The sequence below is a fragment of the Artemia sp. Qi Xiang Cuo genome, chromosome 15 (genome assembly GCF_049724085.1).
Source record: "Artemia sp. Qi Xiang Cuo chromosome 15, ASM4972408v1, whole genome shotgun sequence".
NCBI classification, from domain to species: Eukaryota; Metazoa; Arthropoda; class Branchiopoda; order Anostraca; family Artemiidae; genus Artemia; species Artemia sp. Qi Xiang Cuo.
In genome coordinates, this window is record NC_142808.1 from 14,401,386 (window position 1) to 14,423,587 (window position 22,202).

The following is a 22,202-nucleotide window of genomic DNA, read 5'->3' on the forward strand; positions in this document are numbered from 1 at the left end:
AAAAGTATGCTAATGAGTATTTTTCAGGCAGAATCGTAAGCAAAACATTTTCTGGGAAGAATTCGCAACAGGGATGGAATTGTCCGGGGGTAATTTCCCGGTTGAAGAATTTTACATTGGAGGAACTTTATATATAAGAATTTTTCGTCGGGGGATTTTCCATAGAAGGGGTGAATTTCCTGGGATTGTCTAAAAAACAATCAGAAATAAAAAAAAAAGTTTTTTCTACCGAAAGTAAGGAGCGACATTAAAACTTAAAACGAACAGAAATTATTCCGTATACGACGGGGGCTACTCCCCCCTCTACACTAATGTTTGACCTTTGGTCTAATATCTTTTAAGAACTATTCTTGAAACACAAGGGCTGTGTAATTGAATCAAAAACTTTTTTAAAAGTTCTTAAAAAGATTTTAGCGTGAAGAGATGGGTATTGAGGAAGAGGGAGCTCAATAACCCTATTCCGTGTACTATGAAATGGACTAAGACACTGATTATGATTACTGCGAAACTCACACAGATCGTATTCAGATTAAACTTATTATAAAATGTGTAAAGCAAGCACCTAAACAGGGAAGCTTCCGTCGCACGCCTCCAATATTTTTTGCAATTTCCCTTATATATTTCAACTATGATTGCTTGTTTTTCGTAGTCTTTCCAGGCTTTAAACCCCCCCCCCCCCATCCGAAGCGATTTAATTCATATGTGCCTGAGCAAATATACACATCTTTGTAGTAAATGATAAAGCCTATGAAATATAATACTTAGCGTCAAAATATAATAATAAGATAAATTGAAGTTCAAGTATACATTATATAAATACAAAGCTTACCTTGCAAAGCCCTCCATTGAGGCAAGGCTGGTGCTCGCAATCATCCTTGATAATCTCGCAATCTGTCCCAGTATATCCCTCAGCACATTTGCAAGTATATGACCCCTGTCCAGTATTGGCACACTCTCCTCCGTTTTTGCACGGTCTGTGATTCGTGCAGTAGTTCAAATCTTGATCGCAGAACCATCCACCCCAACCTTCATTACACTGACACTGCCAGGGCTGCTGGCAGGTTCCATGCAAACAACCTGGATATCTTATGCATTGGTCACACAACTTTCCGTGCCATCCGAGTTTACACCTGTAAAAAATTTAATAATTTAATAAATTAAAAATACATAAAAAGTATATAAGTTTAGAACGAGTTTGTTTTCGAATTAAAAAGAAAACACTTTTTCTTTCACGGAAAATAGGTTAGCTAGACAAGAAACAATGGGGGGGGGCCGATACAACGGGAATATATAGTTTGGAAGAGAAAAGACTGATAAGGGTTGTTAAAGAAACAAAAAAAAATAATCATAGGTAGCCTTTAGGCTGAAGACTGGACAATCAGAACTCCAGACATTTCACTGATTGGTCAAAAAAAAATTTCTAACAGAGTTATTTTCTAACATGTCTTCAGAGGCGGAGGAGGGGGGCTTACTGTGCAGTTACAAGAGGAAAGATTGTAATGAACCGAGTAATGAAGATAATAGACAACAATAAAAACTTCATAATCAGTTTTCATTTTTCAAATCACCAGGAGTAGAACATTCTCCCCTGGGCCTTTCGCTTTTTTATCAATAAAATATCCAATGATTGTTACATTTTCAAGTCATTTAGGTTGTAAGTTTGTTTAGGCTTCCTACTTTATGCTAATTGATTAAAACCCTATTCTTAATCTCCTGAGAAAGTTTACATAGGGTGTTTCGGTGGACAGACAGGTGTAAAGTCTTTGAAACGTAAATTCAAGAAGCTTTTCCTGGTGTCTCGTTACTAACAGAGTTAGCAATGTATATGTCAACAATAGCTTCTCTAGGGGGTCTTCCGGGAGGGCCACAGCTTATCGTGTGAACGGTTTGTTCCCAGACCAGTCGAACAGCCAGTCGCTGGGACTTCGTATTCTAGAGAGTTGGGGGCCAAGGGTATGCTTTGGAAGGCAGTCCATCTTTCGCCTTAGTCTTAGTTAGTTGTTCTTCTGCTAACTTATTTTCTGTGTATGTCTATTCTCACATTATTAAATAAAGACCATGTACCGACTGTTATTGACTATCTTTGAGAAATTATGTAAACCGTTACATCAGCCAATATAAAAGGCATATAGAAAAGATCTAGACATAGGTTTACACAGGCAGTGTTGCCCCCAGACCAAAAAATTTCGTATCGTCCAAACTCTTAAAACGTAACTTTTTCGTAACTTTTGATAGGAAAGTCTCTTTTCAAGGCAGGGTGCCTTAATTTCGCTATCAAGAGCGGTACTTAAAGGAGGGAGGGGACTTTTGTTGCCTATATAATTTGAAAAATGTATTTTTATTATTATTATATTATTATTTTATTTTTATATAATAAAAAACATATTATTAAAATCTTCCCTCCAACCTTTAAAAGATGCCTAAGAGGGAATATAATAATAACAATTTATGCTTCTTTACCTTTAGGAATTTCCTATTTATTCAACTGTAAGTACTGCGTCCGGTTTACCTGCACAACAGACAGACACCCCCCCCCTAGATGCGTATATATAACCCCAGGCTACTATTTTGTTTATTTTGTCGTTTTTTGTATTGACATTATTGGTGTTTTAAACCAAAAGTCTTTGAATCTATTTGCTTGAACTAAAAGTTGATGAGTAATACGTACAAGATAAAAGGCAAATCAATAAGCACACGACAACTTGGAGTTTTTCAGAAAAGAAGACAACCAACTAGAATTTTTTAATTGTTAAACTTCAACTTAAACAATCTTAATAAATCTAGCTTCTTAAAAAGACCCAAAAAATCACTTTAATCGCTCCCTTCCCGTCTAATATTTTAGATTGGCTCGGTCTCAGTCGCGCCTCCTCCAGCTTCAAATTTGCATCGCTTCTACATGAAGATTTGAGTAATTCCGAGTGACAGAGTTTTTGTTTTGTTCTTATTTTATCGAACAAAAAATATTTCAATCGTTGTCTTCAGTTCCTATACAAAACAGCAGTCATTTACATAAAATGCCCTTTTCCGTTTGTAATTTGAATTGTAAATAGCGACGAAGACCACACTGCCTTTCCATCATAAACAACAAGTAGAACAGCAGGGAAATTTGTATACAAGACAGTGGAACACAATTTTTAAATGAGTATTTCGACCCTATGTCAACCAGTCCTGGTTGAACTTTCTTGAAGTAATGATATTAGGGCTGTTTTGAAAATTTTAAAAGAACTTTTTTCAGTTTTAATGAGCGAATTTTAATGTAAGTTTCTTTTATATTGTTTTTTTCTTTGTTTGTTTTTTTTAGTACGGCCCTTGGATATAGGGTCGAAATATTCTTTTAAAAGTTGCGTTTCACTGTTTTGTATAAAAATTTCCCTGTTGTTCCATTTATTGTTTATAATTTGAATTGTAACTACAAACCAAAAGAAATCAAGAAATAAAAGAAGAGTTCATATAAATCAACCACAAGCATGCTAGCCTAAAGCTGTTTTGATGGGTCTCACAATTCCAGGAACGTACAAAGAAATTTTAGGGGAGGTGGTCAAACAATAAAAAAAAAAACTCACTTTCAAATTGAACTAAAAGGTAGAGAATTTTTTTTTCTCAAGAATATATTAATATAAGTGAATGAGAGGGGCATAAAAAACATTGGGTTTACACATCATAAACACCAAATTTATCTAGGTTTTGAATGCATAAGCGAAATAAGTCGATGACAGTAGAGATGCCTCAGGAGGTCCCGAGACTCACCCCTGCTGCCACCTACAACTTTTTTTACATAATTTATGTCTGTTTGTTGTCAGTGAGAATGAAAAAACAGGAATTTTGTCACATTTATGTCTGTTTTCATGGATGGTTATGTGTGTTGGTCGATTTATTTGATGTTTTTCATGGATGTTTTATGGTTTTTGTCAGTGAGAATTTGAAAAACAGGAATTTTTTCACATTTATGGATGTTGTTATGGTTTTTGTCAGTGAGAATTTGAAAAAAAAGGAACTTTGTCACATTTATGTCTGTTTTCTTGGATGTTTTATGGATTTTGTCAGTGAGAATTTGAAAAACAGGAATTTTGTCACTTTCATTGATTATAGAGTCATTAACCAAATCGTTTCCGGGCAAAGTTAATGACACTTCCTTCCTGTTGTTGTTCGAGGCAAAGTTAATGACACTTCCTTCTTGTTGTTGTTCGAGGCAGATGTTATGAGTTTCCGGCAAACAGTATTTGTTGTTGTTGTTCGAGCCAAATGTTATGAGTTTCCGGGAAACAGCTAGATCGCGTGTTTCCAATATTTGTTGTTGTTGTTCGAGCCAAATGTTATGAGTTTTCGGGAAACAGTTAGATCGCGTGTTTCCAATATTTGTTGTTGTTGCTCGAGTCAAATTTTATGAGTGTCCGGGAAACAGTTAGATCGCGTGTTTCCAGTATTTTTTGTTGTTGTTCGATTCAAATGTTATGAGTTTCCGGGATACAGTTAGATCGCGTGTTTCCAGTATTTGTTGTTGTTGTTAGAGGAAAATGTTATGAGTTTTCGGGAAACAGTTAGATCACGTGTTTCCAGTATTTGTTGTTGTTTCCGAGGCAAATGTCAAGGTCAATGTTGTTGTTGTTTTGGGCAAGCTCCCAGCGAATGTCAAGGGGAACCACGTGGTTAATGAGGTCAATGGTCTCTTTCTCCAGGTGTGTTTTTGGCACGCTCTCAGCGAATGTTATGATCCGAGTATTTGTTGTTGTTGTTGTTTTTGGCACGCTCTCAGCGAATGTTATGATCCAGAAATAGGAAATAGATTGTTTCCGGGAAAAGTTAATTAATGTCTGACAGATGATGTCAAGTTAATTAATGTCTTTGGATTTTGACCAGAATTGTTTCCGAGGCAAAGTTTAGATCACACATGACAGATGATGTCTGGATTGATTGAATTGTCTCCGGCGCGAAGTTTATTAATGTCTGGAGTTCTTCCAGAAGAACTGTCTCTGAGCGAATGTTTAGATCTTAGCGCGGGAATCAGGTTTCCAAATAATTTGAAATGCGCCAGCGCAGAGATGCCAAACAAGAGGAACTCGCTGAAATTAAGTTTAGGGATAATTTTGGCGAAACTGTTTTAGCCATTTTATGGAATTATTTCGGCGAAACAGTTAGAGACATTATAAAAGTTGATTTTAGAAAAGGTTTTAGAAGAGAATTTAATGGTAAAACTCTCTGGTCGTTATAATACACAATTTCCATTTGAACAGTTTTGTGACCTTCTCTACCCCAACCCCAAAGGGTTCCAATCCTCCTACCCCAATCCCGAAGGAAGCCCCGGTACTCAAAGGTCCCCCAAGCTCCCAAAGGGCCCCCAGACCCCAAAGGCCCTCCCCAGACCCCCAAAGGCCCACCCCGGGCCCCCAAAGGCCCATCGAGCTCCCAAAAGACCACCGGGGTCCTAACGGCCTTCACCCAGTCCCCAAATGTCCCCCAGGCTCCCAACTGGCCCCCCAGACCCCAAAGGCCCTCCCCCGGTCCCAAAGGTCCACCGGGCTCCCAAAGGACCATTCGGTCCTCAAGGGCCTCCAGACCCACAAAGGCTCTCCCCGGGCTCCCAAAGGACCACCCAGCCCTTGGTTTAGTTTTAGTTAGAAGTATAGAGTGTTTTAGCTTAGAGTCATAACTTAGAGTTTTTGTTGAAGCTCTAGTTTAGTTTAATTTTAGTTAAGAGTTTGATGTTTTACCTTTGAGTTTCAGTTAGAGTTTTAGTTTCGTTTAGTTTTAGTTAATTGTTTGTAGCTTTAGATTAGAGTCCTAGCTTAGTGTTTAAGTTAGAGTTATTGTGTAGTTTAGTTTTAGTTAAGAGTTTAGAGTTTTACCTTAGAGTCTTAGCTTAGAGTTTTAGTTAGAGTTGAAGTTTAGTTTAGTTTCAGTTAAGAATTTAGAGTTTTATCTTAGAGTCATAGCCTAGAGTTTTACTTAAAGTTATAGTTTGGCTAAGTTTTAGTTAAGAGTTTTGAGTTTTAGCTTAGAGTCTTAGCTTAGAATTTTTTTGTTAGAGTTCTAGTTTAGTTTAATTTTAGTTAAGAGTTTGATGTATTACATTAGAGTTTCAGTTAGAGTTCTAGTTTATTTTAGTTTCAGTTAAGATTTTAGAGTTTTTAGCTTAGAGTTTTTGCTGAAGCTATAGTTTAGTTTAGTTTTAGTTAATAATTTAGAGTTTTTAGCTTAGAGTTTTTGTTAGAGTTCTAGTTTAGTTTAATTTTAGTTAATAGTTTGTTGTTTTAAATTTTAGTTTAATTTATAGTTATGTGTTATTTTATTTTTATTTAATAAATTATTTTTTTTATATTATATTATAATATTTTATTTTGTTTTTTTTTTATATTATATTTTATTTTTAGTTAAGAGTTTTTAGTTTTAGCTTAGAGTCTTAGCTTAGAGTTTTTGTTAGAGTTCTAGTTTAGTTTGATTTTATTTTAGAGTTTTAGCTTAGTCTTAGCTTAGAGTTTTTTTTGTTAGAGTTCTAGTTTAGTTTAATTTTAGTTAAGAGTTTGATTTTTTTACCTTTGAGTTTCAGTTAGAGTTTTAGTTTAGTTTTAGTTAAGAGTTTGGTGTTTTACCTTAGAGTCTTAGCTTAGAGTTTTAATTTGAGTTCTAGTTTAGTTTAGTTTTACTTAAGATTTTAGAATTTTAGCTTAGTGTTTTTTGTTAGAGTTCTAGTTTAGTTTAATTTTAGATAAGAGTTTGATTTTTTACCTCTGAGTTTCAGATAGAGTTCTAGTTTAGTTTTAGTTAAGAGTTTGGTGTTTTACCTTAATGTCTTAGCTTAGAGTTTTTAGTTAGAGTTCCAGTTTAGTTTATTTTTAGTTAAGAGTTTAGAGTTTTAGCATAGTGTCTTATCTTAGAGTTTTTTTAGAGTTTTAGTTTATTTTAATTTTGGTAGTTTAGAGTTTTTGTTGAAGTTTTAGTTTATTTTAGTTTTATTTAATAGTTTCGAGTTTTAGCTTAGTCATAAATTAGAGTTTTTGTTAGATTTCTAGTTTAGTTTATTAATAGTCAAGAGTTTAGAGTTTTAGCATAGAGTCTAAGATTAGAGTTTTTGTTAGAGTGCTAGTTTAGTTTACATTTAGTTAAGAGTTTAGAGTTTTATATTATAGACCTATCTTAGAGTTTTAGTTTAGTTTAGTTTAAGTTAAGACTTCAGGGTTTTAGCTTAGAGTTTTAGCAGAGAGTTTTTGTTAGAGTTTTAGTTTAGTTTAGTTTTATTTTCGAGTTTAGAGTTTTAGCCTAGAGTCTTATCTCAGAGTTTTTGTTAGAGTTCTAGTTTAGTTTTAGTTAAGAGTTTAGAATTTTAACTTAGAGTCTTAGCTTAGAGTTTTATGTTAGAGTTCTAGTTTATTTTAGTTTTAGTTAAGAGCTTAGAGTTTTTAGCTGAGAGTCATAGCATAGAGTTTTTGTTGAAGTTCTAGTTTAGTTTTAGTTAATAGTTTAGAGTTTTAACTTAGAGTCTTAGCTTAGAGTTTTTGTTAGAGTTGAAGTTTAGTTTAGTAATAGTTAAGAGTTTATAGTTTTAGCATAGAGTCTTAGCCTAGAGTTTTTGTTAGAGTTCTAGTTTAGTTTACATGTAGTTAATATTTTAGATTTTTACATTAGAGACCTAGCTTAGAGTTTTAGTTTAGTTTAGTTTTAGTTTAGAGTCTATAGTTTTTTAGCTTAGATTATTATTTTAATATTTTTGTTAGATTTCTATTTTAATTTATTTTGATTTAATAGTTTGCTTTTTTAACTTAGTCTTGTTTTCGATTTTCTATTCTAGTTTATTTGTATTTTATAGTTTATAGTTTTAGCTTAGAGTCTTATACTATAGTTTTTTGTTATAGTTCTATTTTAATTTAGTTTTAATTAAGAGTTTAGAGTTTTTAGCTGAGAGTTATAGCCTAGAGTTTTTGTCGATGTTCTAAATTAGTTTAGTTTTAGTTAAAAGTTTAGAGTTTTAGCTTAGAGTCTTATCTTAGAGTTTTTGTTAGAGTTCAAGTTTATTTTAGTTATAGTTAAGAGCTTAGAGTTTTTAGCTTAGAGTCTTAGCTTAGAGGTTTTGTTAGAGTTCTAGTTTACTTTAGATGTAGTTAAGACTTTGGAGTTTTACCCTAGGGACTTAGCTTAGAGTTTTTGTTAGAGTTGAAGTTTAGTTTAGTAATAGTTAAGAGTTTAGAGTTTTAGCATAGAGTCTTAGCTTAGAGTTTTTGTTAGAGTTCTTGTTTAGTTTACATATAGTTATGAGTTTGGAGTATTACCTTAGAGACCTAGCTTAGAATTTTAGTTTAGTTTAGTAATAGTTAAGAGTTTAGAGTTTTTTAGCTTGGAGTCCTAGCTTACAGTTTTTGTTAGAGTTCTAGTTTAGTTCAGTTATAGTTAAGAGTTTGGTGTTTTACCATAGAGACTTAGCTTAGAGTTTTAGTTTAGTTTTAATTAAGATTTTAGAGTTTTAGCTTAGAGTCTTAGCAGAGAGTTTTTGTTAGAGTTCTAGTTTAGTTTAGTTTTAGTTAAGAGTTTAGAGTTTTAGCCTAGAGTCTTATCTAAGAGTTTTTGTTAGAGTTCTAGTTTATTCTAGTTTTAGTTAAGAGTTTAGAGTTTTTAGCTTAGAGTCTTAGTTTTGATTTTTTTGTTGCAGGTCTAGCTTAGTTTAGAGTTTTAGCTTAGAGTCTTAGCTTAGAGTTTTTGTTAGAGTTATAGTTTAGTTAACTTTTAGTTGATAGTTTTAAGTTTTATATTAGACTCTTATCTTAGTGTTTTTGTTATAGTTTTAGTTTAGTTTAGTTTTAGTTAATAGGTTGGTGTTTTACCCTAGAGACTTATCTTAGAGTTTTGGTCTAGTTTAGTTTTAATTAAGAGTTTAGAGTTTTAGATTAGGGTCTCAGCTTATAGTTTTTGCTAGAGTTCTAGTTTAGTTTAGTTTTAGTTAATAGTTTAGTGTTTTTAGCTTAGAGTCTTATTTTAGAGTTTTTGTTGAAGTTTAGTTTAGTTTTAGTTTAGAGTCTTAGCTTAGACTTAGAGTTTTAATTAGAGTTTTAGTTTAGTTTAGTTAGCTAAGAGTTTAGAGTCTTAGCTTAGAGTCATAGCTTAGAGTTTTTGTTAGAGTTCTAGTTTAGTTTAGTTTTAGTTAAGAGTTTAGAGTTTTACCATAGAGTCTTAGCTTTGAGTTTTAGTTAGATTTGAAGTTTAGTTTAGTTACTTTTAAGAATTTAGAGTTTTAGCTTGGAGTCGTAGCTTAGAGTTTTACTTTAAGTTATAGTTTGGTTAAGTTTTAGTTAAGAGTTTAGAGTTTTAGCTCACTCTTATCTTAGTGTTTTTGCTAGAGTTCTAGTTTAGTTTAGTTTTATTTAAGAGATTAGAGTTTTAACTTAGAGTCCTAGCTTAGAGTTTTTGTTAGATTTCTAGTTTAGTTTAATTTTAGTTAAGAATTTGATAGTTTACCTTTGAGTTTCAGTTAGAGTTCTAGTTTAGTTTACTTTTAGTTAAGAATTTAGCGTTCTACCTTGGAGTCTTAGCTTAGAGTTTTAGTTAGAGTTCTAGTTTTGTTTAGTTTTAGTTAAGAGTTTAGAATTTTAGCTTAGAGTATTAGTTCAGAGTTTTTGTTACAATTCTAGTTTATTTTAGTTTTAGTTAATAGTTTGTAGTTTTACATTTGAGTTTCAATTAGAGTTCTAGTTTAGTTTAGTTTTAGTTAAGAGTTTAGAGTTTTTAGATTAGAGTCTTAGCTTAGAGTTTTTGTTGAGAGTTCTAGTTTAGTTTAATTTTAGTTAAGAGTTTAGAGTTTTGTACCTTTGAGTTTCAGTTAGAGTTCTAGTTTAGTTTTAGTTAAGAGTTTAGAGTTTTAGCTTAGAGTCTTAGCTTAGAGTTTTTAGTTAGAGATCTAGTTTAGTTTAGCTTTAGTTAATAGCTAAGAATTTTAGCCTAGAGTCTTAGCTTAGAGTTTTAGTTAGAGTTCTCGTTTAGTTTAGTTTTAGCTATGAGTTTAGTGTTTTAGCATTGAGTCATAGATTAGAGTTTTTGTTGAAGTTTTAGTTTAGTTTACTTATAGTTAATAGTTTAGAGTTTTAGCTTGGAGTCTTAGCTTAGAGTTTTAGTTAGAGTTCTAGTTTAGTTTAGTTTTAGTTGAGAGTTTAGAATTTTAGCTTAGACTCTTAGCTTATAGTTTTTATTAGATTTCTAGTTTAGTTTAGTTTTAGTAAAGAGTTTAGATTTTTTAGATTATATTAATATCTTATAGTTTTTTTTTAATCTATATTTTAGTTTAGTTTTAGTTAAGAGTTTATAGTTTTAGCTTCGATTCTTAGCTTAGAGTTTTTGTTAGAGTTTTAGTTTAGTTTAGTTTTAGTTAAGAGTTTAGAGTTTTATCTTAGAGTATTATCTTAGAGTTATATTTAGAGTTGAAGTTTAGTTTATTTATAGTTAAGAATTTAGAGTTTTTAGCTTAGAGTCGTAGTTTAGAGTTTTTGTTATAGTCCTACTTTAGTTTAGTTAAGAGTTTAGAGTTTTATCATAGAGTCATAGCTTAGAGTTTTTGTTGAAGTTGAAGTTTAGTTTAGTTATAGTTAAGAATTTAGAGTTTTTATCTTAGAGGCATAGCTTAGAGTTTTTGAAGTTCTAGTTTAGTTTAGTTAAGAGTTTAGAGTTCAACCTTAGAGTCTTAGCTTAGAGTTTCGCTTAGAGTTGAAGTTTAGTTTACTTATAGTTAAGGGTTTATAGTTTTAGCTTGGAGTCTTAGCTTAGAGTTTTAGTTAGAGTTATAACTTAGTTTAGTTTTAGTTAAGAGTTTAGTGTTTTACCTTAAAGTCTTACCTTATTGTTTTATTTAGAGTTCTTGTTTAGTTTAGTTTTAGTTAAGAGCTTTGAGTTTTACCTTAAAGTCTTAGATTAGAGTTTTAGTTAGGGTTGAAGTTTCGTTTAGTTTAGTTATAGTTAAGAGTTTATAGTTTTAGCTTAGAGTCTTAGCTTAGAGTTTTAGTTAGAGTTATTGTTTAGTTTAGTTTTAGTTAAGAGTTATAGCTTTAGCATAGAATCTTAGCTTAGAGATTTAGTTAGAGCTGAAGTTTAGTCCAAACTAGCATAACCACAAAATTACACAATATTGCATAGAAATACCAAAACCATAGGTTAGGTTAGGTCAGGTTAGAAGTTTGGTTTCTCCACGTTTAAGTTAGGTTAGATTAGGTTACCTTATCCTGAGCGCTCAAGTTAATCTAACCTGATATAACCTAACTTAGACGTGGAGAAACCAAACTTCTAACCTGACCTAACCTAACCTATGGTTTTGGTATTTCTATGCAATATTGTGGTTATGCTAGTTTGGACTAAACTTCAACTCTAAATAAATTTCTAAGATACTATTCTGTTAAAGGTATATAACTCTTAACTAGAAATAAACTAAACAATAACTCTAAATAAAACTCTAAGCTAATACTATAAGATAATACTATAAACTCTTAAATATAAATTAACTATAGGGAACTTCAACCCTAACTAAAACTCTAATCTAAGACTTTAAGGTAAAACTCAAAACTCTTAACTAAAACTAAACTAAACTAGAACTCTAAATAAAACAATAAGCTAAGACTTTAAGGTAAAACTCTAAACTCTTAACTAAAACTAAACTAAGCTAGAACTCTAAGTTAAGACTCCAAGCTAAAACTCTAAACCCTTACCTATAAGTAAAATAAACTTCAACTCTAAGTAAAACTCTAAGCTAAGACTCTAAGGTTAAACTCTAAACTATTAACTAAACTAAACTCAAACTTCAAAAACTCTAAGCTATGACTCTAAGATAAAAACTCTAAATTCTTAACTATGACTAAACTAAACTTCAACTTCAATAAAAACTCTAACCTATGACTCTATTATAAAACTCTAAACTCTTAACTAAACTAAACTAGGACTATAACAAAAACTCTAAACTACGACTCTAAGCTAAAAACTCTAAATTCTTAACTATAAATAAACTAAAATTAAACTCTATATACAAATCCTATCTAAGACTATAGGACAAGGCTCTAAACTCCTGACTAAATCTAAAATAAACTATAACTCTTACAAAAGATCTAAGATAAGACACTAATCTGAAACTATAAACTCTTAATTAGAACTAAACTAAACTATAGCTTCAAAAAAACTCTAAGCAAAGAATCTAAGCTAAAAACTCTAAACTCTTGACTAAAACTGAACTAAACTAGAAATCTAACAAAACTCTAAGATAAGATTATAATCTAAAATTCTAAACTCTCAACTAAAACTAAACTAAACTAGAACTCTAACAAAAACTCTAAGCTATGAGTCTACGGTAAAACACCAAACTCTTAACTATTACTAAACTAAACTTCAACTATAACATAAACTCTAAGCTAAGACTCTAAGCTAAAACTCTAAACTATTAACTAAAACTAAAATAAACTAAAACTTAAATAAAAACTATAAGCTAAGACTCTATGTTAAAAACTAAACTCTTAACTAAAACTAAACTAATCTAGATCTATAAAAAAAACTCTAAGCTAAGCCTCTAAGCTGAAATTCTAAATTTTTAACCAAAACTAAACTAAACCCGAACACTACATAAAAACTCTAAGCTAAGATTCTAAGGTAAAACACCAAACTCTTAACTAAAACTAAACTAGAACTCTAACTGAAACTCAGAGGTACAAAATCAAACTCTTAACTAAAATTAAACTAAACTAGTACCCTAACAAAAAAACTCTAAGCTAAGACTCTAAGGTAAAACACCAAACTCTTAACTAAAACTAAACTAGAACTATAACTGAAACTCTAAGGTAAAACACCAAACTCTTAACTAAAACTAAACTAGAACTCTAATTGAAACCCAAAGGTAAAAAAATAAAACTCTTAACTAAAATTAAAGTAAACTAGAACTCTAACAAAAAACTCTAAGCTAAAACTCTAACCTATTAAATAAAATTAAACTAAACTATAAAAATAACAAAAAATCTAAGCTATTAAATAAAAATAAACTAAACTAGAACTTCAACAAAAACTCTAAGCTAGGATTCTAAGGTAAAAACTCTAAAATCTTAATTAAAACTAAACTAAACTAGAACTCTAACTTAAACTCAATTGTAAAACTATAAACTATTAAATAAAACTAAAATAAACTAGAACTCTAACAAAGACTCTGAACTAATACTCTAAGCTAAAATTATAAACTCTTAACTAAAACTGAACAAAACTAGAACTCTAACTAAAACTCTAATCTAAGACTCCAATTTAAAAATATAAACTATTAACTAAAATTAAAATAAAATATAAATATAAATTAAACTAAAATTTCAAATATAAAATTATTAAATAAAATTAAAGTAAAATATAAATCTAACAAAAACTCTAAGCTAGGACGCTAATGTAAAACTATAAACTCTTAACTAAAACTAAAATAAACTAGAACTCTAGCAAAAACTCTAAGCTAAGACTCAGCTAAAACTCGAAACTCTTAACTAAAACTTAACCAAACTATAACTTAAAGTAAAACTCTAAGCTATGACTCTAAGCTAAAACTCTAAATTCTTAAGAGTAACTAGACTAAACTTCAACTCTAACTAAAACTCTAAGCTAAGACTCTAAGGTAAAACTCAAGACTATTAACTAGAACTAAACTAAACTAGAACTCTAACAAAAACTCTAAGCTATGACTTTAATCTAAAACTCTAAACTCTTAAATAACTAAAATAAGCTAGAACTCTAATAAAAACTCTAAGTCTAATATAAAACTCTAAACTAAAACTAAACTAAACTTCAACAAAAAATATAAACTAATAATCTAAGCTAAAAACACTAAACTCTTAACTAAAACTAAACTAAACTAGAACTCTAGCAAAAACTCTAAGCTAAGACCCTAATCTAAAACTCTAAACTCTTAAGTAAAACTAAACTAGACTAAAACTCTAAGCTAAGTCTCTAGGGTAGAACACCAAACTCTAAACTATAACTAAATTAAACTATAACTCTAACAAAAACTCTAATCTAAGACTCTAAGATAAAACTCTAAACTCTTAACTAAAACTAAAATAAATTAGAACTCTAAAAAAAACTCTAAGATAAGAATCTAAGCTAAAACTCTAAACTCTCAACTAAAATTAAACTAAACTAGAACTATAATTAAAACTCTGAGTATAAGCTAAAACTCTAAACTAAACTATATCTTCAACAAAAAACTTTAAACTTAGACTCTACGCTAAAAACACTAAACTCTTAACTAAATCAAAAATAAACTAGAACTCTAGCAAAAACTCTGAGATAAGACTCTAGGCTAAAACTCTAAACTCTTAACTAAAACTAAACTAAACTAGAACTCTAACAAAAACTCTCTGCTAAGACTCTAAGCTAAAACTCTAAAATCTTAACTAAAACTACAATAAAACTCTAAGCTAAGTCTCTATGGTAAAACACCAAACTCTTGACTATAACTAAACTAAACTAGAACTCTAACAAAAACTCTAAGCTAAGACTCTAAGCTAAAATTCTAAACTCTTAAATATTACTAAACTAAACTAAAATTCTAAGCTAGGTCTCTAAGGAAATAATCCAAGCTATTAGATATATCTAAACTTAACTAGAACTCTAAAAAAAACTATAAGATATCACTCTAAGCGAAAACTCTAAACTCTTAACTTTTACTGAAATAAAACTTAGGCTCTAACAAAAACTCCAAGCTAAGTACCTGGTATAAAATTCCAAAGTCTTAACTATATCTAAACTAAACTAGAACTCTAACAAAACCTCTAAGCTAAGACTCTAAGCTAAAAACTCTTAGCTCTTAACTAAAACTAAAATAAACTTCAACTCTAACAAAAACTCTAAGATAAGACTCTAAGCTAAAACTCTAAACTTTTAAGTAAAACTGAACTAATCTAGAACTTCGACAAAAACTCTAGGCTATGACTCTCAGCTAAAAACTCTAAACTCTTAACTAAAACTAAAATAAACTAGAACTCTAACAAAAAACTCTAAGCTAAGACTATAAGATAAAATTATAAAGTCTTATCTAAAAATAAATTAAACTAGAAATTAAAAAAACAATATAATTTAAAACACAAAACTATTAACTAAAACTAAACTACACTAGAAATAAAACAAAAACTCTAAACTAAGACTCTAAGCTAAAAAACTCTAAACTCTTAACTAAAACTAAACTAAACTAAAACTCTAATCTAGGTCTCTAAGGTAAAACTCCAAACTCTTAACTATATGTAAACTAAACTAGAACTCTAACAAAAACTCTAAGCTAAGACTCTATGCTAAAACTCTAAACTCTTAACTATTACTAAACTAAACTACAACTCTAACTAAAACTCTAAGCTAAGACTCTAAGCTAAAACTCTAAACTCTTAACTAAAACTAAACTACACTATAACTTAAACAAAAACTCTATGCTATGACTCTCATCTAAAAAATATAAGCTATTAAATAAAACTAAAATAAACAAGAACTCTAACATAAAACTCCAAGCTAAGACTCTAAGCTAAAATTCTAAACTCTTAACTAAAACTAAACTATAACTCTAACAATAACTCTGAGATAAGACTCTAGGATAAAACTATAAACTAGTAACTAAAACTAAACTAAACTACAACTCTAACAAAACCTCTCTGCTAAGACTCTATTCTAAAACTCTAAAATCTTAACTAAAACTAAACTAAACTAAAACTCTAAGCTAGGTCTCTAAGATAAAACTCTAAACTCTTAACTACATGTAAACTAAACTAGAACTCTAACAAAAACTCTGAGATAAGACTCTATGCTAAAACTCTAAACTCTTAACTATTAATAAACTAAACTTCAACTCTAACAAAAACTCTAAGCTAAGACTCTAAGCTAAAACTCTAAACTATTAAATAACACTAAAATAAACTAAAACTTCAACAAAAACTACAAACTCTTAACTAAAACTAAAGTAAACTAGAACTCTAAAAAAAACTCTAAGCTAAGACTCTAAGGTAAAATTCTAAACTCTTAACCAAAACTAAACTAAACTAGAACTCTAACTAAAAACTCTAAGCTAAGACATTAAGGTAAAACATCAAACTCTTAACTAAAACTAAACTAGAACTCTAACTGAAACTCAGACGTAAAAAATCAAACTCTTAGCTAAAATTAAACTAAACTAGAACTCTAACAAAAAACTCTAAGCTAAAATTCTAAAATCTTAACTAAAACTAAACTAAACTAGAACTCAAATTAAAACTCTAAGCTAAGACTCTAAGGTAAGACACCAAACTCTTAACTAAAACTAAACTAAAACTCTAACTGAAAATCAAATTTAAAAAAATTAAAATCTTAAATAAAATTAAAATAAACTAGAACTATAAAAAAAAGAACTCTAAGTTAAGAATACTATAAAACTCTAAAATAAAATTAAAATAAAATAGAACTCTAACAAAAACTCTAAGCTACGACTCTAAGCTAAAACTATAAACTATTAACTAAAACTAAACTAAACTAGAAATTCAACAAAAAATATAAGCTAAGACTCTAAGCTAAAAACTCTAAACTATTAACTAAAAATAAAATAAAATATAAATATAACTTAAAATCTAATGTAAAAAAAAAAAATCTTAAATAAATTTAAAATAAAATATAAAAAAAAAAACACCTATAATATATTAATATAATCTAAAGATCTAAACTCTTAACTAAAACTAAACTAAACTATAAATCAAGCAAAAAAACTAAGATAACAAATCTAAAATCTTAACTGGAAATAAACTAAAATATAGATATAACTGAAACTCAAATTTAATATAACAAAATCTTAAATAAAATTAAACTAAAATAGAACTCTAACAAAAAAAAATTCTAAGCTAAGACTCTAAGCTAAAAACTCAAAACTCTTAACTAAAAATTAGCCAAACTATAACTTTAAGTAAAACTCTAGGCTATGACTCTAAGATAAAACTATAAATTATTAACTGTAAATAAACTAAAATTCCACTCTAACTAAAACTCTAATATAAGACTCTAAGTTAAAACTATAAACTCTTAACTAAAAATAAACTACACAAGAACTCTAACTGAAACACTAAGCTAAGACTCTAAGCTAAAACTACAAACTCTTAACTAAAACTAAACCAAACTAAAACTCTAACTGAAACTCAAAGGTAAAACATCAAACTCTTAACTAAAATTAAACTAAACTAGAGGTTCAACAAAAACTCTAAGTTATGACTCTAAGCTAATACACTCTATACTTCTAACTAAAACTAAACCAAGGGCTGGGTGGTCCTATGGGAGCCCGGGGAGAGCCTTTGTGGGTCTGGAGGCCCTTGAGGACTGAATGGTCCTTTGGGATCCCGGTGGACCTTTGGGGATCGGGGGGGGGGCCTTTGGGGGTCCGGGGCCTTTTGGGAGCCTGGGGGACCTTTGGGGACCGGGGGCGGGCCTTGGGGGGCCGGGGGGGCCAGTTGGGAGCCTGGGGGACATTTGGGGACTGGGTGAAGGCCTTTGGGACCCCGGTGGTCTTTTGGGAGCTCGATGGGCCTTTGGGGCCCGGGGAGGGCCTTTGGGGGTCTGGGGAGGGCCTTTGGGGTCTGGGGGCCCTTTGGGAGCTTGGGGGACCTTTGAGTACCGGGGCTTCCTTCGGGATTGGGGTAGGAGGATTGGAACCCTTTGGGGTTGGGGTAGAGAACGTCACAAAACTGTTCAAATGGAACTTGTGTATTATAACGAGCAGAGAGTTTTACCATTAAATTCTCTTCTAAAACCTTTTCTAAAATCATCTTTTATAATGTCTCTAACTGTTTCGCCGAAATAATTCCATAAAATGGCTAAAATAGTTTTATCAAAATTATCCCTAAACGTAATTTCTGCGAGTTCCTCTTGTTTGGCATCTCTGCGCTGGCGCATTTCAAATTATTTGGAAACCTGATTCCCGCGGTAAGATCTAAACATTCGCACAGAGACAGTTCTTCTGGAAGAACTCCAGACATTAATAAACTTCGCGCCGGAGACAATTCAATCAATCATGACATCATCTGTCATGTGTGATCTAAACTTTGCCTCGGAAATAATTCTGGTTGAAATCCATAGACATTAATTAACTTGACGTCATCTGTCAGACATTAATTAACTTTGCCCGGAAACAATCTATTTCCTATTTCTGGATCATAACATTCGCTGAGAGCGTGCCAAAAACAACAACAACAACAAATACTCGGATCATAACATTCGCTGAGAGCGTGCCAAAAACACACCTGGAGAAAGAGACCATTGACCTCATTAACCACGTGGTTCCCCTTGACATTCGCTGGGAGCTTGCCCAAAACAACAACAACATTGACCTTGACATTTGCCTCGGAAACAACAACAAATACTGGAAACACGCGATCTAACTGTTTCCCGGAAACTCATAACATCTGCCTCGAACAACAACAACAAATACTGGAAACACGCGATCTAACTGTGTCCCGTAAACTCATAACATTTGCCTCGAACAACAACAACCAATACTGGAAATACGCGATCTAACTGTTTCCCGGAAACTAATAACATTTGCCTCGAGCAACAACAACAAATATTGGAAACACGCGATCTAACTGTTTCCCGAAAACTTATAACATTTGGCTCGAACAACAACAACAAATATTGGAAACACGCGATCTAACTGTTTCCCGGAAACTCATAACATTTGGCTCGAACAACAACAACAAATACTGTTTGCCGGAAACTCATAACATCTGCCTCGAACAACAACAGGAAGGAAGTGTCATTAACTTTGCCTCGAACAACAACAGGAAGGAAGTGTCATTAACTTTGCCCGGAAACGATCTGGTTAATGACTCAATAATCCTTGAAAGTGACAAAATTCCTGTTTTTCAAATTCTCACTGACAAAATCCATAAGACATCCAAGAAAACAGACATAAATGTGACAAAGTTCCTGTTTTTTCAAATTCTCACTGACACAAACCATAAAACATCCATGAAACACATCAAATAAATCGACCAACACACATAACCATCCATGAAAACAGACATAAATGTGACAAAATTCCTGTTTTTTCATTCTCACTGACAACAAACAGACATAAATTATGTAAAAAAAGTTGTAGGTGGCAGCAGGGGTGAGTCCCGGGACCTCCTGAGGCATCTCTACTGATGACTTAAGGAAAACAAGTAAAAAAGATCAATTTAGGAAAAAATGAATCGTTTTTTGCCCCTAATTTTCACTTATATTTATAGATTCTGGAAAAAACATATTTTCAACTTTTAATTTTCCAATTAAAAAAATATTATGTCTCATCCAAGATCACAAACTAAGTTAACACAGCCTCAGAAAGTACTCATACAGTTGTGCTATACTGATAAATATGGGAAGTAACTGAAAATTCGGAAGTCGTTGGAAAATAGTTCACAAATTAAAAATTTTTGTGACAAAGAAATAAATGGAAGATGTAACAAAATGATCAGTGAGTTAATAAAAACGAACTGGAAATGGTTTAATTAAAAAAAACTTAGGGGGGGGTAGTAAAAAACCTATAGCTTAATAAAGAAATTCCGTTAAGTTGTAATAAATTTAAGTTCTCAGGGGACTCGGGCTCCAACCCAATCAGCGTGGTCCCTAAGAACCAGTGCTTAAGTAAACAGCAAGCCTACCCTATACAGATATAAGACTGTTTATCTTCTTCATGAAAATGGGCACTAGTCTTTTTGTCTTTTTCTAATGCCAAATATTAAGTGATTTTCCTTTTCTAAACAAGACATGCTAAACACACAAGCAGACCATTAAATCCTTTATTTTATACTATTTTCGAATATCATGGCCCCTTTTCTGAAAATACAGATGGGGAGGGGGGGTATATTGTCAAAAAGTGACCAAGATACTTGGAAAGTCTACCATAATATCGAAAATTCTGGCTCAACTAACCCTCCTCAGTGATAAGTGGTTATAACCAAAAAATGGCACATTTTTACAGTTTCATATATTTTGTCAATATCAGCTGTTAATAATCCCATCTAAAAAGAGCAAGTTTTGTACATAACCTGATATTATGTCCAACCAATCAGAAAGGGGGGGGTGAGGTTGTTACCCAAAGAATAATACATATATCATCTTATAATTACATATTTAAAAAGAAATTATAAAGACAGTAGCTTTTATTATTTGTTACCTGTTTTTATTATAAATTTTCGTTCCTGAACCTTTAGCTATCCACTTCCCCATATCAGTTCAGTATGACTGTTGACTGAACAAGATTCGAACTCATATGATGAAATTTAAAGTTGGTAAGGTGACTAACTGATTATTGTCACTTGTCACTAAGCAAATAATAATCTTATGCTCATGATGTTTTCTTAACCTACAATGCGAGTAAGCGAAGTGGGTATTTTATAATCGTAATAACTGAGTAATTGTGTGATAATATAAAACGACCGTGATGTGAAAGAATATCGACACTCATGTTAGTGTAATTAAAATGGGAACAGCGGATTCTTTTTACGGGGAAAAAAATCGATTGCTCAGAAAATGTGAAACTTAGCCTACTTATCATTCAAAAGCGTAACATAATTGTAACACAAATTCAAAATACATTCTTAGACCACACTGGCTATACATGACAAACGAAACTCAGAGAAGAGAGAAAGTAACAAAATGAAAAATAAAATTAAAAATGGTGAAAAAACGAGGATTTTGTCAGCCAGCGAACCATGAACATGACAAAATATAAGCAAATATTTCGACAAGGACCTCCGCCAAGTCGTCCTCAGTGCTAAACAAAAAAAAAAAAAAAAAAAAAAAAAAAAACAAAAAAAACACGAAACTCTAACCTTTCGAAGTTTACTTTACAAAGACAGAACAGACACTGAATAAAAAACCAGGCAGGAATAAATGAAAATAAATTTACCAAGATGATAGTACAAGGATCTTTCGTCATGCAATAATTTTAGCTGGTCTACAATTTCGGTTTTCATTAGATATGCAAATAGGTTCTTTTAAGTTTTTTCGGGTAAAAATATTGATTGAGTCCTTCAAGATTAAACCGTCGTAAATTTGACTTAATGAAATACCTCCAGTATCTCTATTCATTGCTTAATTTTGGTTCATATATATTTTTATCTCAATTACCTCTTTAAAAGTTTGTGGTATTCCATTAACAGTTGATATTAAGGTTGCTTCGTCAAAGAGAACTAGATGGGTCGGATTTTCGAAAATATTCGAAGCCAATGCCGAATCAAAGTTGTCATTGTTATTTTTTAATCTCTGGGACTTATCTATTGAAATTTTGTGCTCATGCAAACGTTCACCTAGTTGTTGATGGGTCCAACCAATGTAAAATTTTCCACAAAAACACGGGATTCTGTAGACACCACTACCCAGTACAGGGTCTGTTTTATCATTTCCAGAGTTGAAAAAGTGTTCAACTTTTTATTCGGTTTTGAAAAAAACAAAGAGGTTATATTTATTTAAAATTTTCCCAAGTTTATCACCAAGTCTCGGGATGTATGGTAAAACGATGAAAGTTTTTTTTTTCAATTGCCGGTGTAACTAAATCAAGGGGGACAAGCTCCCTATTTTGTTCTTTTATCTTTTTTAATCGTCTATCTATTATATTTTCAATGAGTTTGAATGGGTAACCATTGCAAAAAAGAATATCCTTGACATAATTTAGTTCAGAATTTATATGATTACGAGAACAAATTTTTAAAACTCTGTCGACTAAAGAGATTATTACCCCTCTTTTCACAGAAGGAGGGTGATGGGAAGAGAAAGTAGATATCGATCATTATGAGTCGGCTTTCTATATATAGAAAATTCAAGACTAGGATTAGTTTTTATAATAAAAATATCCAAGGAAAGCATCTTATCTGAATCTTTGAGATCCATTGTGAACTGGAGATTCAAATCAAAAGATTTAAAATGTGCAAAAAACTCTTTTAGAGAGTCTTGTCAGTGTTCCCGAACAGAAAAGATATCATCAACGAAGCGAAACCAGATAGTGTTTTAAGAGGAAACTATTCAAGGCAGACTATTCTATGAAATCCTTGTAAAAATTTTGCCAAATAAGGAGATAAGACAGTGCTCGTGGATAAGCTCACTATTTGAAGGAAAAATTTGTTTCGGAATTTAAAATACGAGGAGAACATGTTGTAAAGACGGACAAGGGTCATTATTGTATCAATTTACAAAAGTTTTGTAATCAGACCAAGCTGAATTTTCCTCTAATTTTCTTTGTAAAG

At 31.3% G+C, this 22,202-nt stretch overlaps 1 protein-coding gene across 1 annotated transcript; it reads right to left on the reverse strand.

Moving 5' to 3' along the window:
- Positions 1-738: 738 nt before the first annotated feature.
- On the reverse strand, positions 739-20,272 carry LOC148943362 (delta-like protein B). Its single transcript, XM_089101576.1, has 2 exons — positions 20,135-20,272; positions 739-1,130 (listed from the first exon to the last, which is right to left on the reverse strand). Exons 1-2 carry the CDS (start codon positions 20,185-20,187, stop codon positions 809-811), a joined length of 375 nt encoding a protein of 124 aa, XP_088957702.1. The 5' UTR covers positions 20,188-20,272; the 3' UTR covers positions 739-808.
- Between the last annotated feature and the right edge of the window lie 1,930 nt (positions 20,273-22,202).